General features: G+C 42.6%; 1 protein-coding gene across 4 annotated transcripts in view; it reads left to right on the top strand.

Annotated features, from left to right (window-relative positions):
- kdm6a (lysine (K)-specific demethylase 6A) overlaps window positions 1-24,728 on the top strand; it is a 100,621-nt gene extending 75,893 nt beyond the window's left edge. For 2 of the 4 annotated variants that reach the window (XM_034186703.1, XM_034186706.1), the window contains 20 exons: window positions 200-298; window positions 2,446-2,665; window positions 3,005-3,145; window positions 4,861-4,953; window positions 6,134-6,211; window positions 6,620-6,727; window positions 7,606-8,004; window positions 8,913-9,787; window positions 10,715-10,844; window positions 10,931-11,036; window positions 14,714-14,919; window positions 15,326-15,378; window positions 16,002-16,076; window positions 16,590-16,738; window positions 17,001-17,115; window positions 17,203-17,390; window positions 19,121-19,262; window positions 19,346-19,472; window positions 23,045-23,215; window positions 23,831-24,728. In XM_034186703.1, the coding sequence (XP_034042594.1) occupies window positions 200-298; window positions 2,446-2,665; window positions 3,005-3,145; window positions 4,861-4,953; window positions 6,134-6,211; window positions 6,620-6,727; window positions 7,606-8,004; window positions 8,913-9,787; window positions 10,715-10,844; window positions 10,931-11,036; window positions 14,714-14,919; window positions 15,326-15,378; window positions 16,002-16,076; window positions 16,590-16,738; window positions 17,001-17,115; window positions 17,203-17,390; window positions 19,121-19,262; window positions 19,346-19,472; window positions 23,045-23,215; window positions 23,831-23,860 (3,505 nt within the window). In that variant the 3' untranslated portion in view covers window positions 23,861-24,728. Of the gene's footprint in view, window positions 1-199; window positions 299-2,445; window positions 2,666-3,004; window positions 3,146-4,860; window positions 4,954-6,133; window positions 6,212-6,619; window positions 6,728-7,605; window positions 8,005-8,912; window positions 9,788-10,714; window positions 10,845-10,930; window positions 11,037-14,713; window positions 14,920-15,325; window positions 15,379-16,001; window positions 16,077-16,589; window positions 16,739-17,000; window positions 17,116-17,202; window positions 17,391-19,120; window positions 19,263-19,345; window positions 19,473-23,044; window positions 23,216-23,712 lie in introns of all 4 variants that reach the window. The other 2 variants (XM_034186704.1, XM_034186705.1) reach the window with 2 other exon arrangements.
- The last annotated feature ends 1,320 nt before the right edge of the window (window positions 24,729-26,048 follow it).

Below are 26,048 nucleotides of genomic sequence, written 5' to 3'. Positions count from 1 at the left end.
GTTCTTAAAATGGTTCTTTAAACAAGATTTAGAACCTGATAGAGCGTGTACTAGTGAGCCACTTTTCCTGCACTACTTAGACGTAATAATGGGCGTAGCTTTCAATCTGGCAACTGTGCTGCCGAACTCTTAAATTTTCCCGATCCTGTTTTCTTTGGTGCCACTGTTGATGACTCTTACACCGTCTCTCTTCCTCCAGGTGCTACTCCAGTATTGGGAAGGTGCAGGATGCCTTCATCTCTTACCGTCAGTCCATTGATAAGTCCGAGGCCAGCGCTGACACCTGGTGCTCCATAGGGTAAGAAACTGGAAGGTGGAAGTGCATAACCTCGAGTTAAATGTGGGGAAGCAAATGTTTGATTTTATCCCTTTGATTGTCATCAGATGATTGTCATCAGATTTTTTTTTTTAAGTTCATTTTTGATTGCTTGCAGCAAATATTTATTCAGAGGATAGCTGGCTTGTAAATCTATTTCCTAATGATTAAAGAGCCAGTTCACTTTTTATGGCCTTATTAATGTTGACACATTGTTAATAATCAAACCTCAGTTATTGACTCACTTGCATCATCTACTAGCTTATAAAATTGTTCACGGACTGGCAGCTCCCTACTTAGCTGACCTAATTAAACCTTACGTACCGGCCCGGGCTTTGCTTTTTCAAGGTGCAGGACTACTTAATGTCCCTAGGGTGAATAAAAATTCTCCGGATCATAGAGCTTTCTCTTATCATGCCCCTGTTCTGTGGAATGATCTCCCTGCATCAATAAAACAGTCAGATTCTGTGGAGACTTTCAAGTCCAGACTTCAGATGCACTTATTTTCCCTTTCGTATGGCTAGCATACTGGCATAATATGTTACTATGCTTTATACCCTTTTAATTCATTTTATTATGAAACAAGAGCGGGCCGCGGCCTCAACTTTTTCTAAATTTTGAGTCTTTTAGTGAAGCTTAGGATGAGTGGCCGATGATCACTTAGTATTTCTTCTGTTTTTCTTGTTGCTTAATGCTGACAAATTACACTGTATTTGTTGTCTTTCTGATGCTTGATTCAGTTTTTTTTTTCTCTCTTTTCTCTCTGAGCTGTGGCTCCATCCAGATATGGGTGTGGTATCTGTTCTGGAAACCCTCCTGTCCTGTGCACCAGCAGCATTTCCTGTATATTCATTTTGTGAGTTGTTTTGTAATTTATGTCTGTATCATGGCCCAAGCAGAGGGTCACCCCTTTGAGTCTGGTCTGCTTGAGGTTTCTTCCTCATAGTGAGATTTTCCTTGCTCTGGGGGTTAGTAAGGTTAGACCTTACTTGTGTGAAGCACCTTGAGGCCACCTTGCTGTGATTTGGCGCTATATAAATGAAAATAAATTGAAAAAACTTTTAATCATATGAGAATTTTATTATTATTATTATTTTTTTGTTATTTATTTTTTCACATTTTTTTTTTATTTCTATGCTTGCTTTCCAAAAAATGGTTGAGGCTACCTGTCAGTGATTCTCCTTGTGTGTGAATTTGGGTCTAATCTAAAAACACAAAATTGATGGCAAGTCTACATGTATTGTTTATATTTTTAATTCTATCTATTAAAATGTTCCATACAAAGTGCTTTCAGGCAAAAACCCCCACATGCTCACGTGCACACACAAAAGCCCAAACTCAGTGTGAGCTATTGTTACAGGAGATGTACTAAAATTAATTATCAAACACAAATGATGTTGACAGAATGAGCAGTGATGAAACAGCACACGTGCAACTGTTTCGTAACGTGTGTCTGATGTAATGCGACCGTGCAGTGTGTTCCAGACCTAAAAATTACCATATATTCAGGATTTCAAGTTGCGGCGTTTGTACTAGTTTTGGATGTCCTTTGACTTGTATTCCAAAAAAAAAAAAAAAATCACACTCATTATTAGTAACTAATTTTAATGACTAGGACTTTCTCAGGCATGAGATCGCTAAACAAAATAAACTCAATAATAAAAAATAAATGCCATTAATGAAAAGTACACTACAACAAGAGGAATTCCAAAATTACAGGGCTGATAACACAGAAAAAAGGTGCAGTTTATATCCCGGAAATATGTTAATCAACACACGGATTGATACTGAATCCAAGGTGGCGATCTCGAGAGAGAAATAACAAAAAGCAGCCATAAGAAATTATTTCATGATAGCAGAAAGCAGTTAGTAACACATACTTGGACTTTTTGACGGTGTAGTATTTAGGGCTGCTAAACTTTATTTTGGTGTAATTAGTGGGTGTGGCCTCTCCAGTAAGCAAACAATCCATAACGTACCTAATTTGTACCATACCTTGACATATGGACATCGGACATGTCTTCCAAGGAATTCCAGAGTTTCGGAATGGCTCGGTGAAAATCAGGAGCTAAATCCTGGAAGTTAGTGCTGGTTTTAAGTCCATTTCACCCCCTTTGATCTGATTCCAGGGTTCTCTACCAGCAGCAGAACCAGCCTATGGATGCTCTGCAGGCCTATATCTGCGCCGTTCAGCTGGACCACAGCCATGCCGCCGCCTGGATGGATCTGGGCACACTTTATGAATCCTGCGGGCAGCCACACGATGCTGTCAAGTGCTACATCAACGCCACGCGCAGCAAGGCGTGCCTCAACACTGCTGCACTAACACAGCGCATTAAACTCCTACAGGTAGGACGGGCGGGAACGGCTACCCATGAGCCCCTGTGTTTGGTAGATGTTGTGGAGTATTTGGTGTGCATTTATTATCGCCAAGCATTGTCAATGCACTTGGCATCTCTTCTAACGCAGATTTTGCTTTTGTCATCTTTGACTTCTGGTTGCAGATATGAATACTTATTCATACTGTTTGTTTTGAGCGCATTTCCTCGCGTGTAATCGTAAAGCATGCCATCATGGCATTAAACATTATGGAATGATTGTGCCGTCATTTTTTTTGCTTTTTTGCAGCGCCTTTTCTTGTTGAAGCCGAATTCGGCACTGAAGTATGTCTTACGCAATTTCTCCTAGGCTCAGTTGTGTAACCTACAGCCAGGTAGTCTGCAGAATAAGACTAAAATGCTTCCTAGTATTGAGGAGGCATGGAGCCTACCCATTCCTGCTGAGCTCACGTCCAGGCAGGGGGCCTTGAACACTGCACAAGCACAGCAGGTGAGACACAGTACGATACAGAAAGACTCCTGCCAGGTGGAAACCAAAAGCACAGCTGAGACCGAGGTCTGATACAGGTGTCCGTGGTCATTGTACTTAACATCATCTTGCGTAGTTAGTGTTTTGTTAACTAACACTTTTAAAATGAACAGTTTTCAACTTGGAGCTACGGTTGCACAATACGTCAGTGGGTCATCACAGTGTGCATCTGCGCGGTAGTCACATCACACGTAGTATGGCGTCAACGTTAATTAAACATGTCGCCCGACAGCATCTTTGTTGCTTGATGCAAGAAATCTTACAGCTTCTGCTGAGTGCTGAGAGTCGTATTTTAAGTTTTATTAACTTGTGTCGAAGCACTGATTTAAAATGATGGGACATTTTCTAAGGGTGTAGTTGAAACACTCATACTATTTTGTGGAACTTGACTCGTCGCCACATCCATGGGCGTGTGGCTTCTTCATAATTCTCTGCAGAATTCTGCCTGCCTTAGTAACATATTTCCATGATTAACAGTTTTTGGGTTTGTGTGTGGTTATGGTGTCCACAGCCCCCTAGAAGTTTCTTTTCAGCCCCAGTGGTAGTCACAAAAAGAAAAAATCCTCCCCTCAGATTTGCAAGGTGCATTGCGCAGAAAAATGAAAGGCAAAAGTACCAAAAGGCAAAAGCTTGATTATTGTTTATAAAAAAAAAAAAAAACCTTCACAGGAAAAACCCAAGTATTTTTCATATTAAAAAATACATGAAGACTAGGCTCACTCAGTTTCATCATCACTAACCTTCCCACCAACTTCATGGGTGCAAAGAATGTGTTTGGGTATAAGCAAAATTTAATGGGTGTATTTATTATCCAAATCCTCACAGTCATTACGAACTGATCTCAGGGTGCATGTGCACCCACTTTTGTTCTTCAAAGCTTTAAGTCTAGACACCCTGATAAAGCATGTTCCCGTAAAAGGAGGCCGGGCCAAATGTGGCACATGGGGCACAAATTCGCAGTCCTAATTCAGGTGGAGTGCGCCAGCTGCTGTCCGTCAAAAGCATTACACAATTTACAGTAAGAATCACAAAGTTTTACAGGTTTAAAAATCGATTTTTCCTAATAATGTGGTAAAATTTGAGCAGTTTGTGGATGATCGATGCTCGTCTACACACCGCTGTATTTTAGTTTCGGATGCTCGAGAAACATGAACCTGACGCCTGCGTGTCCAAATGTTCACTAATGGGCTAAAGGCTCCATTTTGTCACATCATCACGTTTTCAGATGTGACATGTAAAACCTGTTTCCATGTTTTCTTTCTCTCTCTCTCTCTCTCTCTCTCTCTCTCTTGCGCTCTCGCGCTCTCTCTCAGATTTATGAACGATGTCAGCAGAATAAATGTCTGACATTCTCTGATGTTATTAAAAAGTTTGGATCAGCTCTTGAGGACGTGCATGTTCACCAGCCTGTTCTGTGCTTTTCATTTTTGTGTTCTGCTGCTTTACTTCGTATTATCACACATCTTGACCGCAGCATGAATCCTCAGACCTTAATCAGTCCTTTCTTGTATTTTTTATTGCACCACTTGTGCATTGATATGTATTTTATTTTCTTTCAGTGTGTCTGTGCACAAAAGCATTAATTTGTGTTTTTTATTTTTTTCTTCTTTGGATAAACGTGTTATTGACACGTGTGCACGGCGCCCTCACACGGTGTTTCTGTGCTGCTTTTCAAGGCGTGCAAAGGGGAGGCGGGTCAGTCCACCAGCAGTCACACAGACCCACTGGCCAGTCCCGTCAAGAGGAAACGCACTGCCAGTCCCACCAAGGTACCCATCAGAACTTTACCGCTTAATGTTCTGCAGGAACAGAAGGGCCTCATGTGTGAACATGGGTCCCAGGACTTGAAGCCCGGCCACAGATCTGAGTTGGATTGAGCCTAAGTTTTATCAGATCTTATCGTGTGTCTGTGGTTCAGAGTGTTCAGGTCACCTTAGGTCAGGAGCATTAGAATTCCTCGTGGTTCTGCAGATATCTATGTTTGATTGCCGTGATCGATGCAGAGAACTGTGGACCAGATGGACATTTTTATTGGTCAGACTACTTAGTTCCCCTCCCCCGACTGTGCAGCCATTTTAGACGGTGATGTGTTCGCCGATTGCGACAGCTCTGCATGTTTATTGTGGTTGTTTTTGTCAAATTAGATTCACTCTGGTGACGCTGCTACACGTTTGCCTCCTGCTGGTCATTGTTTGTTACTGCAGTTTGTTGCTGTCAGATTACACTGGTCTACAAATTTTAAGACGTCTGCTTCAGAAATATAATGTGCTACTTATGATGGAGTTTAGCATGCTGAATTCAAATATGACAGTAAAAATGACTGGCTAGCTACTGTTTCTAAGATATTTAAGTTTATACATTTTAAGTCTACATAATTGTGTTGATAGTTTTCATGATAAATCGTACACATGGGTCTTTTCATGTTTCTCTGACTGTTCATATAATAATATTTCACCTGTTTTTTTTTTTTGTAACACTTTAAAAATCATCAAAAGGCAACCCTTAGTAGCACAGTAGTAACATATCTTAAAACCAGAGCGAGTCAACCATTTCAAACATTTTCATTCTCAGTGGCCCAAAATTAGTAAAGTTTGACTACATTTATTTCAGAAATATTTCGACTGAAGACCAGTGTTATTTGTTTTTTCTCCTCTTCATTGATTCATTTATTTTTATTAATTTTTTAATTAACCCTAAATCTGTTGTGGGCTTCAGTTTAGTTGTCCTCGAGTGTCTCTTCTTCCTCACTGTAAATGAAATGATTTGCCCTGTGTTCAGGATGATGTTCCATGGATTCATTTTAAACCGGGCCACATTGTTTGGCACAGCTCCGAGTTTAGATTCATTTTGAGGGTTTCTAAAATCAACTCGGGATCAGACACATGACAAGTTTTACACATTTCCTTTTTTTTTTTTTTTTTCCTTCTTTTTTCGTCTTCTTGCTAACAGGGTCCTGCAGACCCGTGGCTAAACAGCCCTTTGCAGCAGCAGAACCCCAGCTGGTACCTTTCACCACAAAAACTTCAGGTAGGAAGTTGGTTAGGTGGTTCTGTCGTGTTTTGGCCTTTTCTTCTTTACTTGCGTTCTTGTCAATCTTTTGTGGCCGGATTTGTTATCACGTCCAGTTTTTTTATTCTTGCCTGTTATAGTAATAATGATTTGAGATGTTGTCCTTTTGGGTGTATAACTTTTACCCTGCAGGTTAAATATCGCTCTTTGTGTTAAATCTTGAGTCCCAGGGTCCTGTCTGTTCATCCAGACAGTCTCCTGCTACAAGCAAAAGTTTGACTTGAAACGGCTTGTTTTTAGATTTCTGTGACGTATGCAACTCCTGGCTGCTCTCTGAGACACGCCCACTGATGCTGGGCGTGTCACATTGTGGTTGGACAGAAATCACAGCTTTTCATGCAGGTTAACATGTTTCCTTATTTGTAGGTGCTGGATCACTTACGGGCCAACCGGGCTAACCTCAAGCCCCCCCAGGTCCAAATGCTGGAGCAGCTGGAGAACCAGTTCTCTCAAATGCAACAACATCAGCAGCAGGTACATAGACCCACTACGGGACTATTCCACAGAGCGCGGTTACTTCCTGTTTAATCCCACGCAGCAAATCGGGGCACATTGTGAAACATCACATTAACTCCTTGATCCATTTTTGTCAATGTTGAACAAACTTTGTATATGTATCAATTACGGCCATCATCTGCACCCGATTTAAAATCTGGATTCACCGGGGAACTGGGGCTGTGGGGGGAAACACAGTCGTGACCTGTGCCAGTATAGTGCAGCCTGAAGCCATCATCACTTGCCTGCGCTGGATCCTGCACCCTGAAGAGATTAAACTGTTTTATCCTGTTTTTGCACTTTTTTGGATTGTGGGCATTCATTGTAGCACTTCACCCCGTAGACTAGCCCTGTTAGATTTAGAGGGAGCAAGGTTTTTTTGGGACATACTCAGTTTTGGCTTGCATGCTAAATCCTATTCGCCAGTGGAACGAGTCCAATAAAAATAGCTTTCCTTTAAATGGTAAATGAACTGCATTTGTATAGCGCTTTTCCATCTGCATCAGACGCTCAAAGCGCTTTACAATAATGCCTCACATTCACCCTGATGTCAGGGCGCTGTCATACCAGGCGCCCACTACAACCGGGAGCAATAGGGGATTAAAGACCTTGCCCAAGGCCCCTTAGTGATTTTCCAGTCAGGCTGGGATTTGAACCGCGGATCTTCTGCTCTCAAGCCCAACACCTTAACCACTAGACCATCATTGGGGAGGAGTGGCTGAGGAAGGGAATTTTGTTTTGACTCTGTAAATGGCTATTGTGACATCCAGTGGCAAAAAAAGCATTTAGGATACCTTTAAGACAATTTTTTTCAACCGTTTTTGAATCGGTGTTGATGGTTCTCTCTGTCGCGTCAGGTGAGGCAGCAGGCAGCAGCGGGTGGACAACCGCGGTCTTGCCTTCCCAACGGCCCTTCGGCTGAGACCTCTCGCCACCACGCAGGTCTCTCCCACACCTCTCCCCTCTGTCACACAGTCATCCGACCCCCGTGCGTCACCCAGCCCACAGCCAATGGATCCTGTTCTGCAAGTCCAGCGGGGCTGGTGGGAAATCTGGACACGGCTCCTCTGGGCAATAATCACGCCACGGGAGTGGGAGGTGGCAGCGCGAACAACGGAAACGTGCCTTACCCGCAGCGGAATTCTCTACCTCACAACTGCACAGCCGCCAGTCACCCCAGCACCAGCAGCACTACCAGTAGTCCCAGTCATCCAGATGAGGCGTGGAGGAACCAACAGCGCAACACCACCACTCAGGTAGCCTGCTGCCGCCTTCAGTATTTTCACCCGCCACTGCTCTGCAGCCGCTTAATAGTGTAGATGTAGAGGTTTACATGGAGTACTCACATCATGAAGATGAATGTTATGGTGATGTTGGGCTTCATAGTTTCTTTAAGTTGTTCTTTTTCTGTGGCAGAAAGATCATACGATGTACTTTTTTTTTTTTTTTACCGAAGTAAGTTCTTTCGGCTTCTACCTTCTGCTCAGGGTCACCACAGCATCTGCATGTTGATTTGTTTTTATGCCTGATGCCCTTCCTGATGCACTGCCTCATTACATGGAGAATGGGCAGGGATGGTCTTGAACCAGGAACCTTCCGCTATAGAAACAAGCACATTTACCCGCTTGACCACCACACAGCCCTGTAATAAAGAAGAAGAGCGAAAGAGGGAAAAAAAAAAGCCTCCCAAGAGTTTTGTTTGCATTCATTTTGGGGTTCTTAAAATCAACTCGGGAAATATAGCACATTTACAAAAAAACAATCCTGACCTTAGAAACTCAGACATGTTAAAAATGTTCCTGGACTTCCTGTTGTTTCCAAACTCTATAGCTTAAAGTGGAGTTACAGCCAGAAATCTGTATTTTGTTAATGATTTTTTTTTTTTTTTTTGACAAAGGTCAGATGTGTTTTTCATATCAGGGAGTTGAACAGTTGTGGGCTTTCTGCTGAAGTCTTCTTGAACCTGGGACAGTACTGTTCTATTTTAATATTTTCTTCCTTCATTCTTCTGCTTCCCGATGATGTATTGATGTCACATGTGCCCTCTGTGTGCCCACCATGCCTCCTAGTGAATGTTATTAAATCCTGCTGGATTATGGGATATCACATCTTCATTAGGTTTATGTATGTATGGCAGTAATTGTATTTTGTCATCTTTCTCCAGGGGCTTCAAAAAGGTCCAGGTTCACATTTGGCAGGTCCCAATGGAGAACCCCCTTTCTCCTCCTCGTCCCCTCAGACCTCTTTCTCTTCATCGGGCGCTGTAAATCAGGTTGGACATTCCTCCGGGCCCTGCACTGCCTCCTCCTCAGCCTCCTCTTTGTCACCCACCTCTCCTCAGACGACGCCGAACCACTTGTCCTCACCCCCCCACGCAGCTACTACCTCAGGGGTCCACACCAAAGACACCACCCTTTCAGGAGGCAGCAGCGCTGCAGCTGCCACGTTGCCATCAGGTCCAGAGGCCACAGCCAGGCATTCAGCAGGAAGTACCAGCACCACCGTTCCTGTGCACGGATTGACTAATCACGTCCAGACACAGGTGACAGACGGCTTCAGCAGCCTGTCGCAGCCTGGCTCTCCTGCTCCCGGCGTGCTCACTTCAGACAATCCTCAGCTCTCAGCCTTGCTAAAGGGAAAAGCCAATACTACCAGTAACGATGATGACAGTAACTTCAGTAACCACGGAGGGGCTTCCTCAGACAAACTCAATAACGTCCACCCGGGTCTCCACGGTGCTGCCAAGCCACTATCGGAGCACTCTGTGGCATCCTCGCCACTTTCGGCCATGTCTGCGGCCACCCCTTCCCCTCGGTCTGCAGACCCCCACGTCACCAACAGCATGTCCTGCCTTAACAGCCCATCCACTGCGACCAACCAGGGGCCGACCGTCAACGGAAAGGGGCCTGAGGACTCGCAGAGCCCACTGAAAGTGGAGCCTTCTGGGTCAACTCATAAAAACACAACTCCTGTTGGCCTGGCACCCTGGTCATCAGTGTCCATCTACCCCAGCTCCAGTGAAGTGCTCAGAGTGTGCAGGTAAGCAGCACGCAGTCCTCTGCTTCCCTCTGTCAAGCCCACCCACACACACACACACGGTTGTGATTTTCTGGACAGTTGACCCAGGGATTGATCAACTAATCATAAAATAATCAATACATTAATTGAAAAGATAATTGGCAGAAATAAATAAAAAAATAAAATTGCAGGTGGTTGGTGTGACAGAAGGCGAGATGGCAACCTCAAATGAGAGCAGCCAAAGGAAAGAAGAGACTCGTGTGTCGAGGCCATAGTCTCTCATAAGTGTTACGCTGTTGTTTTTGTTGTTGTGGCAGTGCCTCACAGGCGAGGAAGATGGTCTCTTTGTTGATTTCCAGGTGGGATTCTACGTCCAGGGTCGATGTAGAGAGGCCTGCGTGTGGGTTTGTTGAGCGTGGGAATGTTGTTGCATGCTGACAAACATGTGCTCCTTGACAGACACTTAGCCTGGCCCGATGGCTCGGAAATCCCACACAGTTGGGGTCTGCAGCCTTCCTTCACCTCCTTTTGGGCTTTCACGGCTGCCTTAGCAGCCAAGGGGCACACGAGGTCTCCACCATATTTGACTCCAACAGGCAATCCCATACTTAATCTGTTACCCATGTGTCACAACGTGGACACAGCGTTGGATTTTTAAATGCTAACAGTTTCGCTGAATCAACAGTTGAGTTTCTAGACAAGGGTTTGTGAGTTTGTTCCCAGACGTCTGGTTGCAGAGCAGCTGCGGCAATAATCTGAAAAACGGCTGTGGTATCCAGAAGATTGTGATTGGGTCGATACGTCCTAAAAAGAGTCTGTCAGTGGCGATATGAGGCAGTCATTTCTGCAGGCGCTGGTTTGCCATTGGATAAAGAAATGTTGCATTTTGTCGTTGGAAGCTCCTCCTTCCCTGAGCTGACGCTGTGATTTTTCCTTCTCTGGCTGCAGGAATCTGGGCAGGAATGGTCTGTCCTCGAGCAGTATGCTCCTGGACAAGTGTCCCCCGCCAAGGCCACCTCCCCCGCCCTCCCCTCCACTCACAAAGGACAAACTCAATCCTCCAACACCCAGTATCTATGTAAGTCACCATGATTTAATGTTAGACGAACTGCTAAAAGAAAGGCCAGTGTTGATTCTTTCACATTTCTGTCTTTGATTTTACAGCTTGAAAACAAGAGGGACGCCTTCTTCCCGCCCCTCCATCAGTTCTGCACAAATCCTGCCAACCCTGCAACCGTCATCAGAGGCCTGGCCGGCGCGCTCAAACTGGGTAAGCCGCTGTGCCAAATATGGTTTTTACAGCAGTGACATGAGCTGCAGACTCTGGGTTTTTTATTTTTATTTTTAGGTTCTTGTTTGTTCAGTTTCCACCTTTATCTTTTTTTTTTTTTTTTGCTGTGTGTGACAGAAGTCGTGTGTATGCTCGACCGGACGTGTCTCTCGTAAAAGGTTTTTTTTATGCAGTAATGCTTGTGACTTATTTACATAATTAGCTTTCAGCCAGAAATACTGTAAGACCTCACGGGCTGCCCACTCGCTGGGCTCACACCATGACACTGACATTTACCTTCAATCGCGATGATGCAGCCTCATAAATGTCACAGAGGATCCCACCCAACCCCTGTTTCTGTGTCTGAAATACCTCTGCATGCTTTGGATCGGTTTTCGTGTTTATAATAAGAGTAGACCATAGACTTTTTCTTTTTTGTTCATAATCCTTTTCAAGGGATCCGCCTTAATGCGCCTTGAAGGACCAACCATCAGCAGGTTTTTTTGCTCCAAGCAGTCACCTCAGCTAATGATCAAACAGTAATCATTTCATTTCTGACGTCCTGATCAAGTTTTTGCTTATTGTGTGTGTGCGAATAGATCACGATCAAATAGAGCAGGTCAAAAAAAGGTGGATTAAAAAGTGTGCCTATACCAATGCCTGGGTTTGAATCCCGCTTATGAAACTTGTCTGTGTCTTTGGACAAGACTCTAATCTTCATTGTCTCAGTCCACCCAGCTGTAAATTGGCACCAGCCTCACCTCGGGACGTACTGGCATCCTGTTCAGGGGGAGCCATAGAGTATATTCTGCTTGACACTATGAAATCTGGCACCAAAGGGCTTCAGGACCTATAGACTCGGTGCTTGTTGTTGTTTATGTCCGGGTGAGTCTGCATGTGTACCGGAGAGCAGAAAATCCCACTTCCATGTGACGCGCACAAAGTGAAACTAGCAAAAATGCAGTTGAATATTTCATCAAATTACTCGCATGTCGAACATTTCTCAGCGGAAGATTGGAATAGGTACAGAGAAACGCTAACTGTTAATGGTGTGACTTTGTGTGATCTGTTTTTCATGCAGGACAATCTGTAGAAACACTTTGTTTTTAAGTGTCCTTGTGTGGAATATGGTGATATTTGGAATTACCTCATGAACACCTCGGGACTTCGCACTGCTGGATCTATGAAATTTCACACCTGAGTTGTTTTTTCACGTGTTAACTGTTCTTCTACATGAAGAATTGAGGTTATTTTCACTCTCCAAATCACGACAAATTTGGCCAACATGATTGTAGTAAAAGCAGGAACAGTGGCGCATCATTTCGTCTTTATAGGACTTACGCTGACTCTCAATTCTACCCCTCAGCCCTTCCCCTTACCCCTTCCCCTTGTTTTGCACGGGCACGAGAGACGGAGAGGTTTCTCAATTCTCTTTTTGGAGTGAGGCAGAGGGGTAGGCAGAGGGCTACCCTCCGTGGGACTACAAACCCCTTCAAACGGAGTGAATCTGGATGCACACTCCGTTTAGAGGGGTAGGAGGAGCTTACCGCTGTCTCATGGCGCCGAAAGAACCGCACAAATGAAAGCGGCCTTCATTACAAATCACACTGTTTAGAAGTTATAACTTCCCAAAAAGCTTTACAGGCAGTTGCCTATGACAGCAACGTGTTTGTTGCTGGATGCATGTTACGTATATTGTTGTTCTGAAGAATATCGTAACTTCGCTTGTGCGCTGAGGCGTTATAATGCATATACACACGAACGCTACCATAAAACACTTGAAGACAGCAGTTTGAGATGGGCAGTTTTCCCCCCCCCCCCCCCCCCTAAGGCGGAGGGGTGTCTCAGTTCATAGGACTAGAGGCATACCCTTTGCCTTACCCCTTGTTTCAAAGGGTTAGGCGTAGGGGTAAGGGGAAGGGGTACAAAAGAGAATTGAGATTGGGCCTCTATGTTACCTTTTCCCGGTGGATACAGAGTCTTGATCTGATGTTTGTATTTTCCTAACTCTGGATTCCTAATTCTATGGAAAATGGATACTTGCACAAGGCACACGGCAAGTACTTTATGGGGCTATTCCACAGAATGTCATTCCTTGCTGTTTAATTTTGAATAGCAAATTGGGGCATGTCTTCAATTATCATAGTAACTTCTTGATCCATCTTTGCCAATCTTGGACAACCTTGTTATACGTAGTCGTTATGTCCATCAACGCTACCAGTTTTGAAATTGGGGTCAAATTTTCCAGGTGTTCAAATATTTCATCGCAAGTCACAAAATCGTCGCTAGTACGTGTAGTGCTGTCACGATTAGTCAGCTATCAAACTAGTCAGTGACTAATTTAATAATTGTCATCATTTATTATTTTTTTTTAAGCTTTGCTTTTCTCTCAAAGCTGCCGCTGTACCTTCCGCTGCATTTCTGTCCTTGACGTACAAGCACAGTAGTGGTAATCTGGTCAGCCGTAATGTCACCTGAAAAGTTATGCTCAAACAATATCATGGCTAATCGGCAATGGAGCTCAAATGTTTGGGAGCATTTTAACTAAATTAAAGAGAAAAACATGCAATGCAAATTCTGCCTTGCAGATTCTGCATTGCACGGCAGTACAACGTCGAAGCAGGAGCATCCGAGAAGGAACACGTTGTGGCTGATTCTGACAAAGAGGGACAGTCGTCTCTGAAAGCTAATTGGCTAGTTAGCCGCTAACATTAACGTCTATAGTGAACTACTTACTTACATTGACAGCTGTAAATGTTAACATTTACGATAACGATTTCATTAGACTCGGCGCACATATGTTATGTGCGCTAAGTCTTACTGGCGGTCAGCTGACGGCAGTGTGACATTAAAAATTCGCTTTGACTATTCTGCTGTCAGCATCAATTAAAGTTAACATTAATTGAAGGTGTCAGACTTTACAAAAGTTGGATATTGACCTCCACCGTGGAATATATTCCGGCTTCAGACTTCTTTTTCTTCCTTTTTATCACATGCTCTCACCATTTGTGCAGTCTACTGGTGCCATTAAAACTCTTTCTCAATAACTCCCGTTTGAAACCAGACATCTGAGCCGCAAAGTATCATTAAAAAAAAAAAAGTGTATGAAATTTTGTGATTCTTAATTTGATCAGCTTGATGGTTTTGTTGGCTAGCAGTTTTTTTTGGCCCGGCCTCCTTTTATGTGGACATGCTTTAGCAGGCCCGTGTGTCTGGACTTTGACACTTTGAAGAATAAAAATCTGTTTTGTTGTATTTGTTTGTAATTGTGTGGACTTACATGTTTGCCCCTGGGTGAGATTCAGACTGACTTTGCTTTGCTGCACCACCAAATGTTCTGTCGTTGAAATCCGTTCTTCATGAAACAAGAACAGTAACGCCGGACGTCCATCTCTGAGCAAACGTCATTCTTGATCACAGGAAGTAAAACGCTGCCTTTAGTTTCACTTCAGCTTTGCACATCATCCGTCTGTGTTTTCAGTCTGAATTTTTTGGAAGGAGTAAAAGTAAATCAATTTCTTGAAGTCCTGTTGTAACCTCTAAAATGACACTGCTTACTTTGACTCAGATCACAGTTCTGGACTTTCACCAGCAACAAATTATCTGTGATTTAGATTCAAACTTTAAAAATGACCTCTGTTGTCCAGGAAGTGATCTCCAGTGTTTCATGTCTGCAGACCTGGGACTGTTCTCCACTAAGACGCTGGTGGAGGCAAATCCAGACCACCAGGTTGAGGTGCGGACTCAGCTGGCCCAACCCACCGACGAGAACTGGGATCCAAGCGGCAGCAGGAAGATGTGGCGCTGTGAGAGCAGCCGCTCACACACCACCATCATGAAATACGCCCAGTACCAGGCCTCGTCCTTCCAGGAGTCTCTGCGGGTCAGTGGGTCTGGTTCAGTTCTGAGCCGTTTGAGGCCATCAGCTGGTGAACATTTGCCCGTCACATAGTTATTACATGTACTCTGCTAACAAACCTGTCTGTGGTGTCTGTAATCCAGTGTTCCTAACCCTGATCCTTGAGGACCCCCAACCTGCACATTTTGTATCTCGAGCTGATAGGCTCAGTCAGGTCTCTGCAAGCTCTTGATTGGCTGAGCACACCAGAATGAGCTAATCAGCTTTTGGCAGAGCACGTTGGGAATGACTGCTGTAATCCATGCAGTAAAATAGTGCAGTAACTTTCTGAGTGCTTCGTGATTTAAGTCAGATTTGTCTAAAACTGGTTTAAAATACTTTTGAGGCTTTTTCAGCATTTGGTTTTTGACTGTCATGAAATTTGCAACAGGAGGAGAGCGAGAAGAAGAAGGAGATGGAAGCAGATGCTGGCGCCTCAGAGAGGTCAGTTACATTTCTGTCTGCTCGAGGTTCAAGTTTCGTTTATTTGCCCTGACAGTCATATCTGTAAAGAATCACGTTCAGAGGAACAAAACTATATTTACAGCACCATTAAATAAAACAAACAGTTGAAACAGTACGAGGAGACAAGTGCATATCCTCAAAGTGCAATCAGTAATTAATAAAAAGGTTCATTTATGCTTCCGCGTGGAGCTACGCGGTCCTGGTTTTAGCCAGTGTGACACAGTTTGGGAGTGTAGAACTTCACATGTCCTCACTGTGCACACACAGGATTCTGGCATCTGCACTGTGTTGGATTACTGGAGTTAAGTTCCACCTCGGTGTTCAGATGTTAGCAAAGAAATCCTGACAACTATAAAACAAAACAAAATATGGGGCGCAATGCACGTTTACTGTCATTTAACATGCTAACTGTTAGCTTCCAGCAACACATTGCAGAGTTAATGTCCACACAACTACATCAGATCATCCAAACAAAAAACATCTGTACAGATTTATACATGTAGAGCTTGATTTGTCCTCCAGCTTGGATTGTTGAAATAAACACACACACACAAAAAAAACACATGTGGTACCATGAACCTTCTGCTGTTGTATCTTCTCAGTGGAATACGACGAAGAAAAGGGCCCTTCAAACATATAAAGTTTGGCACCAACATTGACCTCTCCGATGAGAAGAAGTAAGTGAATTGTTTAGTTGTTTAAGGTTAAAACATGTTCTTGTTGATGTGTTTGTGCAAAAACCTTTGTTTCCTGCTAATGGCTAAGCCCCATTCTCATTTTTGTGGATATGCATCCCAGACGTTTTTGCTTTGAAACCTGATCCATGTTTTGGAAATCAGAGGATCAAGCAGGTTGACCATGACGTGATTTTCAAGGTGTTTGAAAATTCCTTTTTTTGTTTTAAACTTTGACGTATTGTGGTAGTCTCAATTCTGTGGAAACCCTCATGCTGTCCCACATCCTGTGACATCACCGGGAGGTTTTCCAGAAGCAGCTCCAATGTGCCGACGTTATATTACAGGTACACTCCAGTTATTCCGGTGTGTTGCGTCTTCAAACTGCATGCTTGATCACGTTCCTGGCCAGCTGTGATCTTCCCACGCCGGTTTGCCTTGGTTATAGACTGTGACCCTTATGAGATGCGTATTCATGAGAGTGAAAGCCGGGATTAAACCTTTTGACCTTCGCAGGTGGAAGCAGCAGCTTCAGGAGCTGACAAAGCTGCCGGCCTTTGCCAGGGTGGTGTCTGCCGGAAACCTCCTCAGCCACGTGGGACACACCATCCTGGGCATGAACACCGTCCAGCTCTACATGAAGGTGCCAGGGAGCAGGACACCAGGTGACCACCACCGTGTTGAGATCTTTGTTTCACTTCATTAAGATGGGATCAACTTAAAGAGCAGTATTGGCAGGAATATAGGGGTTGGCGCTACTAAGAACAAAAATTTTCAGTCACACCTGTCAAAAAAATGCCTCTAGCAGAGGAAAACTCTTTAATTTGTGACTTTTTTTTAATGTTATTTATTTTTTTGTGCATTGTTGTAGAGTTCTTTTTTATCAGCTTTTCAAGTCATATTTACCCATCTTCTGTCCTTTTTCAGGCCACCAGGAGAACAACAACTTCTGCTCAGTCAACGTCAACATTGGTCCCGGGGACTGCGAGTGGTTCGCTGTTCCAGAGCCGTACTGGGGCGTCATCAACGACTTCTGTGAGAAGTATGTCTGTCTCAAAGCTTCGCAGTGATTTAAAGTTTTTATTTATTATTTTGCATGGCAGAAGTTAACACGAATGTTCTGTTGCAGGAACAACATCAACTTCTTGATGGGTTCTTGGTGGCCCAACCTGGAGGACCTCTACGAGACCAATGTGCCTGTTTACCGCTTTATTCAGCGTCCTGGAGACTTGGTGTGGCTGAACACGGGCACAGTCCACTGGGTCCAGGCCATTGGCTGGTGCAACAACATTGCGTGGAACGTCGGACCCCTCACAGGTAAAGACTGAGAAAATGGTCTGATGGATGGCGCCACCTGTTGAGATGAAGCGGCCTCTGGGTGGAGGCACATACAAGCGCCTTTCTGTACTAAACTGTTGGGGTTTTTTATGACTTTTAAAGCAGGTGTTTTGCTTTTAAGTCTCATGTCATCACTGGGTACATTAATCTCTCTGCGTTCATGACCCTGTGCCAGCGTGTTAGTACCTGATTAAAATGCTAGGGGGCAGACTCTTTGTAAACGCTGATGCACGAGTCACCCTCTAACCAGAAAATGTCAGAGGACTGACGATTAATGCCGACTAACCCAGAGTGATATCTTCATCTGCTAACTGATGCCTGTATGGAATTACTAAAGTGAACCCAGTCTGAAATGTGGTGCACGCTGAGGACACTGTGGTTTCTGTCACCTCCCTAAAGCCGCCTGCCTCTCAATAGCTAGTTTTCATTGTCATCACTCCTTTTTACCAGATGTCTTCTGGTTTTCCTTTCATATTATTGGTTAATTGCAGAAAATGTTGGGTGTGAAAGTCCAAAGAGGTCATCAGTTTTTAAAATACTCAACTCCAAAACCTAGTGTACCTTTATAATAAGTGTGTGTGGCAACATGGCTCTGGGCATGGGTGTTTTTGCTGGCTTAGCAGTCGATCACAGTCAACCCACCCACACGGATACTGAAGGAACATTTCTTCTGCATCTCCAAAAAATAAAGATTTAAAAAAATCCTTTTAATTATGAAGTCTGAATGTAATGTGTGTCTGTGTGTCTGCATTTAAGACCAGTTTAAGGATCTTAAAGATACACCCTGTGCACGGACGATACCTGGGCTTAAAATGGTCTGTCTTGTTTTATATCGCTGGTATAATCTGGGCTAATCCACTTCATACCTGTCATATTATTTTGAATAGGCTATTTCATGATTTCAGCCCCCCCACACACACAATTAATGAACAAAAAGTATTCAGTTTTGATTTTATTTCACACACTGATGATGATGTTACCTTGTTACAAATTACCAATTGACAATGTACCAAAGATATTACATTCCATAGTATAATTTTGTGTGTGTGGCCTAAAGGAACTGTGTTGTGATTGTTGTTGATCTTCTGTATTACTGTAAGTTTATTTTTTATTATGATGGGAGAAAAAACGCCAACAAAACATGAAAACAAAAAGAACATGAGTGGGTATAGTCTGGACTCGAGGGGTATAATCTGTCATCACTAAAATATGTCCCAGTGTATAAATTGACTGAGGCTGTTCCTACCCCAGGCTAAGTTGTGAGTTAGGGCAGACTAAACCCGGTTACAGTGTAGTGTTGTGGTGGGTAGGTAATCTGGACTGCTACAGCTTGAGGGGGTTGTAAAAGATGTAACGGTTCTCTAAATACTTAACTGATGTAATGCATCATTAATCATTTTTTCAGTGTTACTTCTCTCGCTGAAATGTCTGAAGCCAAACTTAAACAAAATAAAAACGTTTCTTCAGGATATGAATGCCGGGGAGGGGAACAACCCAAACAAACTGCATTTCCCACAATGCATTTCACCTTTCCCGATGTGTATTTTAACAAATTATGATGCATTTCGCTGGTTGTGTTGTGAAGACAGTGACTCTTGTCTCGTTCTGCTCTTTAGAAATAGTAAAATGTTGCATTTGGTCTGAAAGTGGTTTCCATGGATCCACATGTGGACCTGAACTGTGGTTTTTTTTTGTCTTTCTGTCTTCAGCTTATCAGTACAAGCTGGCGGTGGAGCGTTATGAGTGGAACAAACTGCAGAGTGTCAAATCCATCGTTCCCATGATCCACCTCTCCTGGAACATGGCCAGAAACATCAAAGTGTCCGACCACAAGCTCTTTGAGATGATCAAGTGAGGATGCAAACTTTTAAACTGTGAAGTCCGCTCCTCCACTCTGATGTTTGACACGTCACTGATGCTGACGTGTGTTTCAGGTATTGTTTGCTGCGGACTCTGAAGCTGTGTCAGACGCAGCGGGAGCTTCTGTTGGCTGCTGGGAAGGAGCTGGTTTGGCACGGGAGGACCCAGAACGAGCCAGCTCACTACTGCAGCATCTGTGAGGTGAGGAAATGAGGAGCATGTTCACCGACACCGCTCTCTTCTAGCTCATAAACCACTCAGTGTTTTTTTTGTTTTTTTTTATCAGAAATGTATTTGTACAGAACCCAAAAATTTGGTAGCAGACCCCATGTCTCGCTTTCTCAATGAGGAAGGGTTCACTGGCCTTGAATTTGTTGACAATGCTGTGATCTTTGTGGACTCCATGGGTACACTGTTTGCAATCCTTGTGAAGCTTCCACTGTCTCCAAAAATATCTTGTCATATGTGCAGTGTGATTGGCTATTAAATCCTGTAGTGCGTAATATATTCAGATGGGACAGGCCTTATATGGGTAGGTGTGGTGAAGTAATTATTCCTGGAGTTCCTGAGTTTTTGGTTGCGCCTGAATGCACCATTTCTGTCAGTTTTACACTGGCACTCATCCATGCCAGTGTCCCTGTGCTTTTTATCCCCCGCTGGCCAAAGGCTCGAAGGGAATTATGTTGTAGCGATTTCTGTCCGTTCCCCCCAAAAAGGGTGTAAGCATTCCGAAATCAACTCCTCTCAGTTTCAGGAGGAATTTTGTCCTTTTTATGGGTTGGTAATAAGCATATTATCGAATTATATTATCATATCATTTGAGTTGGGCTCATTTGACCAGACCTGTGGCCCTTGATTTACAAATCTAGACACTGCCAGTTTCATGAGTTGGTGTCTACATTCTGAAATAAACTCCTTATGTTTTTAGGACGCATTTCTTGACAGTTGGTAGAAGTCGATGTGTCGATTATACACACATTCTGCTGTCATTTGATGTATTTATTATTCTTTCCTGTGATTCGTTAGCAAGAAATATTTCTCTTGATTTATGAAAGAATTCCTTCACTAAAATTAGCTCATTTTACAGGTTTTGCTAGAAGTGCAAATAGCTGATGTGTGTCGAACAAATGGTATCTGGCATTTGTCAGCAGGAGATATTGCGCTCTCAGAACACTTGCATCTGCATTGAAATAGTTTTCTGCAGTTTATGTCAAGCATGGAGGCAGATAAAAAAAATAAGCAGATAAAAAATAAGTCAGTGGGACTGGACACGTCTCTTTGTGCCTATGAAGTTCTGACCACCTGCTATGTTTTGGGCTCAATAATCATGCACCAATGTCCAGAACGTATACAGCCAAATTTAAAATAAATAAATAAAAATGAAAACTTGAATGCTACACAAGAGAATGAGAATGAGACTAGAGATTAATCCATTCTTTCAGATGTGAGAACAAAGAAAAACTTGGAAGAAGCTTCATAATTACGTGAGGGGTAATGGCCGTGTGAGTGGCCTGTTTATTTAATATCCACTCATTTGTATTGAGCTTTCTTATCTTGTGCTTTTCCATTATTGAATTGAATTTTTAATTTATTAGACACCCATGCAACAAAATTTCACTCGTGTACAACAGCAAAACTCATAAACAAATTCTAAGAAAAAAAATATAAAAATGTACATGGTGCTTAAAGGCGTGGGCAGAAGAAACGCTTATCAATGCCTACACCCCTCCATGAAGTCAAATAAAACCAGGCATATGTGCTTTTTCATAAATGTTCATTTCTAAACAAAATCTGAACAACAGCAGCTCATAATTACAATGAAAAGAAAACAAATATTTCCCAAACAGCTCCTAATACAAGCTGGATACCACCTACATGTTTCAGTAGAAAAGGTTCAAGTATAAACACCTTCATACAACACAATAGCTATGACTGTATTCGCACATTGGTACCCCCCCAAGCATGAGCCTAATTCCTTTTATGGTGAAAGTTGGTTAAAGGCCCACCCTAAAATAAATGAGGTTTGTGGCCCCCAACACATCATAAAAAGTAAGAGTTTTCATAATGTTTTTCCTCTTTGCTTCTGTGTATTGCCTGTGACTAGGGATGGGTATTAAGATTTTGTCTATCGATTCCGCTTATTGACTCGATTCCCTTATCGATATCTCTTGTGAATTTCCTGTGTACTAAAAGTAGGCTTTACAGGTTTTCTATGTCAACAACATTTTAAATTGGTTGCTGGATCCTTGATCTCTGGACATAAATAAATAAAATCTGAAGTTGGCATGAATGTCACTCCGTGCCTCTGAGCTGAGCTCAGCCGGCTGCTGCACGTCAGCGCAGGACGTCTCGTTTTGGGAGGAAAAAACGTTTTGATCGATCGCAGTTTGTATTACATTTGGAAAGAGGTGTCATTTGATTTAAACGGCACACTGAAGAAATTAACAAATTGAAAATATGGTTTCACTGAAACCAGTTGTCAATAAAACGGATTAAGTCGAGGTGTAAGAGTCACTAGGTGTTCACAGGAAACATTTATTTATTTCTATATGTATTTATTTATTTTCATTGTTAGTTGGCTTTATCTTTTTTTCTGTTTTGTTTTATCAGGTTCTTTTTGTCTCTTTCACTAAAATTGTATTGTAGTATTATTGGTTATTATTATTGTTGTTGTTGCTATTATTAATATATGAATAAAAAAAGAAACAAAAATGCAATTTGACTCTTACGACAACGAATGCTGAGCAATTATACAGAAAACAAATGTGCACACAACCTGCTGTGATGTGAACAGCTTAATGCTAACTTTAACATTGAAAATGCCATAGACATGCTGACGCCTTAGCATCGGTCCCATTTTTAAGTTATAAAATACATCTATCAACTGTTTCAGAAGACCATAACAGGTCGGTTTAACATATAAAAGGTAAATATTACTCACAGACATATGCTGTTTAGAGTTTTAGCGGGGAAAATGAAGATAACGTGAAGTAAAACAATGAATCAATGAAGCACCAGATCGAACCACTGCTTTGATCTGCGAATCACTGCTTCGATTGGTTCAAAGCAAAGCCGCGCTGCAGAAAAGTTGATTACAGAACCGCTGCAGGGTCTATAATCAATGTAGAGAAATGATCATTTTCCTGACAAACACCCCCAAAAACAACGGTCACTCTGAAGTACCAATAAGGGAATCATTAAGCAAAAAGGTTATTGATGTCGGTGGATCGAATAATTTCTTAACGATACCCGAAAGGAACCGGTTCTCGATAACAATCCCTACCTGTGACAATGCACACTCGTCTTTCCCGAGTTCCATAAATGTACCAGGTGACGCACAACTACCCTTGTTTTCCATGGGTAACTAATTGTGTATCTATTAAAATTAATTATTTTACCCATGCACACAGTTTTTTTTTTTGTTTGTTTTTTTTTTAAATCAGTAGTAGTCACAGGACAATGGCATCTTTTTTTTTTCTCTGCCACACTGGCTGCCAGATGGAGTTTAGTACATTTTGTTGGGTAAGAGGAAAACTGAGCAAACGGATAGTATCTGCTTTTGCTTAATTTGGCAGTGAATTCCACTTTGTTTGGCAACCGTGGCACCTCTGGGCATTTTGGGGATTTCCACCTCAGAGCGAGGGAAGGCGACATCAGGAAGCAGGCGCTCTGCACAAACTGCTTCCCCATTATTTATTTATTTATGTTTTGTGACTGTCCTGGTTTACTGAGTTTTTTTTGTTGTTTTAACCTGCTGCTCTTCTCGTGCTCAGGTGGAGGTGTTTGACCTGCTGTTTGTCACCAGCGAGAGCAACAGCAAGAAAACGTACGTGGTGCACTGCCAGGACTGTGCCCGTAGGGGGAGTGCCAACCTGGACAGCTTTGTGGTGCTAGAGCAGTACAGGATAGAGGACCTCATGCAGGTGTACGACCAGTTCACCCTTGTAAGTATCCGGCGCCTGAACAGTTGACATTTCTGTTTCTGTCACATAATGATGCTTTCAGCAGCTTGATTACTTCCCTGATAGACTTTTATTGTGAAACAATTAAAGGAAATCTTGAGCATAACTTAACTTAAATTGAGATAGTAGATTTAAAGGCAAAACGTGGTTCATGACAAGCTAGGGGGGAATAAACTGTCAACAAACGTGAGAAAATCATAACTGTAATTTATATTGTTGGGGCAAATTTTGGCTTATTTCTACTGTAGCACAGGAGGGATTCCATTTGAGCTAAACTTTGTAATAAGATTAAACTTGGTGACACAATTACGCAGCCAGAACTTTTAAAGTGGCCTGCACTCGGGAAACCAATGTTCACTAAATGGTGTGGGACAATCAAAATCAAATCCTTGTTCTCCTTGTTTAAAATTGTGCAGGGAAATGAGTGTTTTTTTTTTTTTTTTTTTTTTTTTTTTTTTTTCCTCTTTGTCTCTCCCCAGGTGAGTCCTCTGCCTTCCTTGTCTTGATGGTGACATTCTGTCATTCTGAGAACAATTAGAACCACAGTGGACTTACATTGGAACCTCTCCGGGAACCTTTTTCTTTTCTGATATTCAGGAAGTAAGTCGGCAGTCCTGCGCTCTGTAGCTATCCCATAAGGCAGCTGTGTGAAAGCTGTGTGTGTCTATGCAACCTGCCCAGAGTGGTGTGCCTCCCCCTGGTGGATTGGAGGGGGCGGCAGCATCTCTTCTCCCCGAGACCGGACTGTTCTACTGCTGGACCAGCTGGACTTCTCTCGGAAACACAAAGTCCCACATACAAATGTCATCATAATGTTTTTTTTTGTATATATGATGTTCCACCTGGTGGCAGTGCAACACAAAGACTACTGAGGTTTTGTTTGTTTTTCTCCCACCTCCTCCATTTTTCTGTTTGTGAGTTGATGCTTCTGTTTGCTCTTTCCTTCTGAAGAGTATCGAGCATAGCTGGTCTTCTGTATGTTAGACACCTCCTTGGTCAGGAAAAGAAGAAATTTGTTTTGTAATGTGAAAAGATGAGCGAGATTCTTTACATTTCCTTGAATTTTAAAAAAAAAAATTGCTGAAATGTACGTTTTGGTTAAATTTGTGTTTTACTGGAATCATGATGAGATGTTGGCTACTTTGATTTGGGGAAGAAATCATTTATAGAGAAACAGCGGCCAAGTCACAGAGGAAAATGCGTTGCACATGGACAAATGAGTGGACTTTTAATTTTTGTTTATTTTGATGTAAATTTACACTATTTATAAATGCATATTTATTGCTTGAAAATATTGATGGAATGCTGTACTTTTCCCCTCCCAGAATACCTGCCATCAAATTGACGGAGCCTTGTCATTTTACGCTCGGCCCCTCGTACGTTTTCTATATAAATAATTTTGCTTAGTAAGCATTGTACAGAGACCTTACTTCAGAATGGTTTTATTGTTTGAAGGATGTTTTATGCGTCAATAAACAAACTGTCTTTATTTACATCTGCAGATCTGTTATACTTGTTTGAAACATTTTTAACCAATTATTTTCACTCTTGGCATATCATACCCTGTTAATGCAGCAATAGAATTTTCAATTTATTTTCATTTATATAGCGCCAAATCACAACAGAGTTGCCTCAAAGCGCTTCACACAGGTAAGGTCTAACCTTACCAACCCCCAGAGCAACAGTGGTAAGGAAAAACTCCCTCTGAGGAAGAAACCTCAAACAGACCAGACTCAAAGGGGTGACCCTCTGCTTGGGTCATGCTACAAACATAAATTACAGAACAATTCACGGACGAATATACAAGAAATGCTATTGGCGCACAGGACAGGAGGGTCACCAACACAAATACAACTACCATCTCCGGATGGAGCTACACCTTAAACAGAGAGAAAAAACAGAATCAGGCATCAGAAAGACAAAAAATACTATATAATTTGCCAGCATTAAACAACAAGAAAAACAGAAATACTAAGGTGATTACCGGCCACTAGCCCTAAACTTCACTAAAAGACCCAGAATTTAGGTAAAGTTGAGGCCGCAGCCCACTCCAGTTACTAATAAATGAACTAAAAGAGTAAAAAGCATAAAACAAAACTGTACCAGTATGCTAGCCATATGAAAGGGAAAATAAGTGCGTCTTAAGTCTGGACTTGAAAGTCTCCACAGAATCTGACTTTTATTGATGCAGGGAGATCATTCCACAGAACAGGGGCACGATAAGAGAAAGCTCTGTGACCCGCAGACTTCTTATTCACCTTAGGGACACAAAGTAGTCCTGCACCCTGAGAACGTAAATCCCGGGCTGGTACGTAAGGTTTAATTAGGTCAGCTAGGTAGGGAGGTGCCAGTCCATGAATAATTTTATAGGTTAGTAGCAGAACCTTAAAATCTGATTTCACTGGGACAGGAAGCCAGTGAAGGGATGCCAAAATGGGTGTAATGTAAGTTTCTGCTTCGTGTCAAAAGTCTGGCTGCAGCATTTTGAACCAATTGGAGAGCACTAATGCTAGACTGCGGTAAACCAGAAAATACAACATTGCAATAGTCCAATCTAGAAGAGATAAATGCATGGATCAGGGTCTAGACAGGATGGGATGAGTCTTCGCTATATTTCGCAGGTGGAAGAATGCAGTCCTAGTAATATTTCTAATGTGGAGGCCAAAGGATAATGAAGGATCAAAAATTACCCCAAGGTTCCTCACTTTGTCAGTGTGATGTATGACACATGAGCCGAGGCTGAGCGTTAACTGGTCAAATTGATGTCAATGTCTCACTGGACCAAGAACCATTTCAAATCAGAGTTTAAAAGTAG

This window comes from Thalassophryne amazonica, chromosome 14 (assembly GCF_902500255.1).
Source record: "Thalassophryne amazonica chromosome 14, fThaAma1.1, whole genome shotgun sequence".
Classification (NCBI taxonomy): Eukaryota; Metazoa; Chordata; class Actinopteri; order Batrachoidiformes; family Batrachoididae; genus Thalassophryne; species Thalassophryne amazonica.
The sequence above is the reverse complement of the archived record's forward strand: the minus strand, read 5'-3'. Positions and strand labels throughout refer to the sequence as shown.